General features: G+C 38.5%; 1 protein-coding gene across 2 annotated transcripts in view; it reads right to left on the bottom strand.

The window, feature by feature from the left end:
• Window positions 1-1,707: 1,707 nt before the first annotated feature.
• MANBA (mannosidase beta) overlaps window positions 1,708-6,000 on the bottom strand; it is a 54,415-nt gene continuing 50,122 nt past the window's right edge. For both annotated transcript variants that reach the window (XM_042049664.1, XM_042049663.1), the window contains exons 16-17: window positions 4,341-4,595; window positions 1,708-2,137 (exon numbers count right to left, since the gene is read on the bottom strand). In XM_042049664.1, the coding sequence (XP_041905598.1) occupies window positions 1,913-2,137; window positions 4,341-4,595 (480 nt within the window). In that variant the 3' untranslated portion in view covers window positions 1,708-1,912. The remainder of the gene's footprint in view (window positions 2,138-4,340; window positions 4,596-6,000) is intronic.

Genomic DNA, 6,000 nt, shown 5'->3' on the forward strand with positions numbered 1-6,000 from the left:
CAAGTACAGCACAGGACGCCACTGCGAAAGTACGAAGGGGAAATGGTTAACCAAAGCACACGTTACAGCCACTGCTGCATGGCGAGAGAGCAGCTTCTATAAATACACACCTACTACAACACCAGGAAACCAAAAGAACATATTAAGGATATTAAGACAATAATGGAAGTCAACCTTGCCCATTAAATTCTGTTTTGAGTTCAAGCATTTGGCTTAAGCAATTGCGAATCTTTCATAATGGCACGCAGTGCTGAATTAAAGCTTTCCAGTGAGAAAGAACGGACCAACTCCTTAGGGAGCTTCTGACCTTCAAAACCAGCAATAATCAAAAAAATTGCCCAAACCTTGCTATGTCAATCTGGTAATTGCAGAAAGGAACAGGGGAAAAAAATAATAGAATGCTGTTCTATGGAACTGTGCTGGTAGACTTTAGTTGCATAGCCACGTCATCACTTATTAATCATGTACCACATAATTTCTTCCATGATTTTGCCTAAAAATTGTGACAAGCTAGACAAGGTCACAGTTATCCAAATTCACGGGTTTTGCTTCTAGCAATCCAAAAGCTCTTTTCTAAATATCTCAAACTTCACTCATAAGCTGAGATGAACAAATACCACTGACCTCCAAATAGGCCTCTTGATTGTCTTTAAACAAGTGATTCCTTTGAAGTTTTATTTATTTAACGCTATTAAGTCCCATTTTGAAATTCTATCTAGATGTGGCTGGAAGAAACATTTCTCCATCAATGTAAGAGAAAGACATCAACAAACTTGCCCTTTTTCCTAATACACTGCAGCAGTACATATCATATCTTCTCCACATTTTTTCATTCTTACCTTATATCAACTCTATTGCTGCTTTGATTCCACTTTGATTCCAGGACACCAAAAAACGGAAGAATTGTTCTGGTATTGTTGGCCCATGGTGCCTCTCAGATTAACTTTTAATTTCCTTTGTCAATGCCTGCATTTGTTAAGTTTTACTCATGACTGTCATTTTCCCTATTTATTTTACAAAATCTATAAACATTGGTACATACACATCCATATTTTGATTGTTTTCATGTCTTCTTTTAACTAGGACTAGTTTTGAATCAGATGAAACTACAGTTAGTTGTTTTGGTGACCCAATAAAGCATTTGTAAGAAACTTTCATTTATCATTTCCCTTTCATCTTTAAGTTCTTCCTCTTGCTCAGGAGTATGTCGGTTTTGGTTAACACCAAAGTACCAGTCAACATGCTCATCTCTCTGCGCATTAAAACTGTGATCACTGCAAGAAATCAACCCCCACTCTGAGTTCTCCAATGGAACACACAGTTGCTCCCCCCACACGTGCTCCAGACCCCCCACACCACCAGCAAGTAACACCCACGTGGTGCTTTTACAACACCAGTGGACATCAGTGGTAGAGCTCGTTGAAACTCCACCTACTGTAGGCTGATTCTGCTTTGCAAGAAAATTAATATTTGCTTGGACGGAGAGAGGATCCTTGTGGAACCCCAGCAAGATCCCAGCTGCATTTCAAACCACGTCCAACAGACAAGCCCAATGTTTAGCAACATGCCCACGGAGGGGCTCAGTGGCCTACTGGCGGCAGTCCCAGCTTCACTCCCTGTCTTTCTCCCTTGCCCCCAGCATACCTTGCTGTTATCTTAAAATGAATTTCAAATTACAGCACAGTGAAACTAGAAAAAAAAAATGGATGTGCTTTCAATAAACCACATATATTATATGTAAGCTTTGCTGTTGGTATTTTTACATTGAACCAGCAGTTAAAATTCACATGACAGGAATGGACAGTATGTTCTTCAGCCAGCTCAAAGTGTATGTCGCTTCAACTTCAGTCAAATTCTCCAATTTTTTTCCTCCTCCTGTTCCACTCCTTATCTAGAAGGAAATGAAGTATTCTCAGACAACGTCCAGCAGAGAGGTCAAGATTAGTGAACTTTCTAGTTCTTCAACACTGGTAGGTTCCCAAGGATAAAACACAACCGTTTTCTTTTTTTCAGTCATAAGGAAACCATTATCACTAAATCTGCCTTTTATACTCCCTACATCCAGAGAAACAAAAGGAGCAATTGCAGTGGTCTGAAGAACAAATACATAAATGTCATCTTGTTGGGATACAGACGCCTGAAAGAGAAATAAAAAAAACGTATTATTAAAAAAAAACCAAATGTGTTAAAGAAGACCCCCGTTACACCCAAACTGGGAAAAACCTACATGTCAGTGAAACAGGCTGAACAAACACATTTGATCTAAATTAATATTCTTCATATGTAAGAATCATGCAAAACCTGCAAACATTACTAGAGCCTTCCTACAGAATACTACAGATTGTGGAAAAATGCCAAGAAGTATTACCACTTTGCCATCTTCTTATGGAAATAACTTAATAAATGCTAATCTGACTTCTACATAGTACTGGTATCCCGTACTTACTGCAGTGAAAGAAATTTGTCCTTTCATCAACACTTCACTCAACTTATCAATTCACATCAACTGAAAGAGCTTGCCTTTCAATTACATACATAATAGAAATACACAGAAGCAAAAGATGGTAAAAATCCCAGTAAGACAGAAAGTCATCTCATCTTAATGCATCATGGCAGTGAAGCCCTTATACTTAATTTAGAAAATATACAAAAAATAGTTGTAAAGTACCAGGTCAAGGTATAAATTTTTATATTAAGCTCTATCAGTAGTTAATCTCAGAGAGACTTAAAATCCCTTCCAGGACGCATTTTCATGCAGTACTCCCCATTCACCATAATGAAAGACTATGCTACATAACTTTCAAACACCAATTCACCATCTATAAAAAGAGGACAAATTACAGTCAGTGCAGACATCATGTTCCGGTTACAAGAAAAGCAACGCTACTCATTTTTGAGAAAAAGCACACATCCTCTGCATTTTGTTTCCTGAAGAAATACTAATGCCTTGATGTTTTTTAAAAGCAATGTTATGGAAGTAGCTCTTGGATTAGCAATGTATTTGAAAGTCTAGTTAGTTTATTAGTAACTAAGTATAGAAGTACCAGCCTCTTGGAAAACAGAGTCATTTTTTAATCATACGTGCATTTCTTAAAATGATCACTTTGCATTTATCCTTGCTAGCTATCCTTATTAATTAGTATTCCAAAGACAACGCAGTTACAAGATAAAGGAATGAAATTTTCCAGCAATGCTCCAGTTGCAGAGCTTTTATTATTGGTGATATCATCCACAAACCAAAAAACCAAACCAAAACAAACAAAAAAAAAAGCCCCACAGCATGACTCAGACCCCAGACTGTACTACCAGATGGAAAAAAAAATTAAAACAGGCTTATTTCTTTCCTTTGTATACTCAGGAGGCAGGCTGTGCTGCCATGAAAGAGATAAGAAGGGAAAATCTGGCCCATTTTCTTTTTGTAAAGCAATTATGCTGGTCCAGATTCAAAGAGATTAGACCTCTATTCCCCCCTTGTTTAACTTAGCACTAAAGAGCAAAGCTGCAGTTTGAAAGGCAATGTGAGAACACAAAGGTCCCCATCCTGCCCATCTGATGATTAAGAATTTTGCAGTAAGATGTACATGCTAAGAAGCGAGGCTTAACAAAATGTGTGTGTATGCACACACAGGGCATGCATGCTCTCTACATACAGCAAGCTTGCTAGGAGCAGAAGGAATCTAGGAAATAGCAGCAAATTGACTAAATGATACTGTTATACAACACTGATGCCTTCTGTGCCTGTTCAGGAGACTGACACAGTTGCCAGCTATTAAGAGATAATCACTATTATGCAAATCAGAACCCTTACTGGAAGGCAGGGATTTCAAGCAGGAGGAAAGGAGCACGCAATGCTGCCTGTTAGCAATGTTACACTGATCTGAGAGCATGAGCACTTCCAGAGGAAATACTGCTGACAGTAGTGCACTCCACACTCAGCTGAACTAGGATCACCTTATACTGACATACAGTGCTGTCTGCAAGCCAGAACACTTGCCATGATGCTATTTGCTATCTAGGGACAAAAAGAAAGAAAGGAGCAAGGCTGCAAGGTGAAAGATAGTCTAAACAAATGAAAGGGGGAGTTCATTATTTAAAATAAAACAAATCCCAGACAAAAAACATGCACAAACAAACAAATGAACCAACCCCACCAGTCTTATTTAGATACATATATAGTGACACAGGAAAAAAAATCTCATTTTGAACTCAACATGGAAGCCAGAATAGCAACAACTATACTAGAGCATTCAGTGGAATCAGACACTGTGTAGCCAGCAAACAACTCAAACCAGTAAGATTAGCAAAACCAAATACAGTAATCTAGCATGACTGATGCTTACACTAAGATGGGTCTTTTCTAATCCCACAGCATCCTTTAGAGATGAAAGGAAGTAATGGTTCGTAGGACTCTGGAGCCCATCTTCTCCCACGAGACAGAAAGTAATAACACAGCTTTTCCTGGTACAACTGCATCTTTCCAGAAGGTCACTTATGGACTCCTTGTAGATGGGAACAGCACTCTGTGCTTTAACAGTCACACCTTCTGTGGCAAGGGTGCATACTGGCTCCAAAGAGCTCCAGGCGTGCACAATGACCTATCAAGCACATCGAGAGAGCACAAAGCTTAGAAGAAAGGCTACATCTGTGAAAAAAATGCAGCATCCTAGATTTCAGACTGCTCGTTACAACAGATGTTCTTCTAAAAGCACCAGCTGATTTCCACCTAGCAAAAAACTACACAAAGATTTAAACAATAGAAATATGGCATAAAAATGAGATCGTTCTAAAACCCTAACAAGAAGTCCATTTCAAACCGTCTGGAGCTGCTCCCGATCTGCAAGACTTTTTTTTTTCTCCAAGCTCCTTGAGAAGAGATTGCCAATTCCTGCCAAGGGGGTGCTGGGAAATGGAATTACTGAGTGACTAATTTGTTGACTCTCTTTCCTCCCTTGCTTGATTAGAAGAAGTCAAACAAAGGATTTTCTTGAGACTGCTCAGTGTTATCTGATGTAACCCAACTGGGTATGCTAGAGCTTCTGCATAATCACCCTTAAACAGAAGCAAGCTCCATCATCTTGAAAGGTATTATGAAGGTTATATTAATACAGCAAAATACATTCCCAGACATCATCCATGCATTATGAATATACCATTTAAAAAAGGCATAATTTGGAAATTGAGCACTTAATGAGAATTACAACATTCTATTTCATGAATTTTCAGTTATTTTTTGCCTTAACCGGAGTGCACAGTCAGGAATAGATCTTAACTGCTTTCAAGAGTTAAGTTCTAAATTTTCTTTAAGTGCAATACACAGTATTCATCAGAACTATTCTACTGCCAACACTTCTCTGATGCTGTCAGAAAATCTGAATTTATGTTTGTTAGAATAACTCAGACCAGAAAGGAACAATTTCATTAAGTGCAGTTCTACTCCAAGAACTGACTATCCAGAAATTGCAACCATTTTCTGTACCATATATTACTTCATATAAGCAACCTTATGAATCTGTAAATTCATGGAAGCCCACCAGACAGAGCAGTGATCTAGGAGCTGACATACTCATACTACTAGTTCCAAAATTACTATTTTGGAACTAGGAGTGACTAGTGAGTCATTCCAGGTCTCGAGGTCTGTTTTTCCATCCTTCACAGTGTTCCCACATGGGACACACTTTCTGTCAGGAGCTGTATCTCATAGTGAAAAATGGTCCCTAAATTCATCTGGGATCTGGTTGCCATATGATTAACACCAACAAAATGTAGCAAGCTGAAAAAGAAGACTGTTGTCTACAAGAAAACTCAGCAGCCCAAATGCTGCCTTAAAAATCCTATCAGTTTCTACAGTATTATCAAAAAACAGTTAATGCATCAATTACAAAATGGTGACATGCATAGATGACCTTCCAATTACAGATGTGCTGTTAATATTTCAGAAAACAATCCAGTCCTTTTTCCCAAAGCCATATAGTTTGAGTACAGGTAAGCAATGGTACAATC

The sequence above is a fragment of the Corvus kubaryi genome, unplaced genomic scaffold, assembly GCF_017639235.1.
Source record: "Corvus kubaryi isolate FWS band 111438036 unplaced genomic scaffold, C.kubaryi_AGA036_p1.0 71, whole genome shotgun sequence".
Taxonomy (NCBI): domain Eukaryota; kingdom Metazoa; phylum Chordata; class Aves; order Passeriformes; family Corvidae; genus Corvus; species Corvus kubaryi.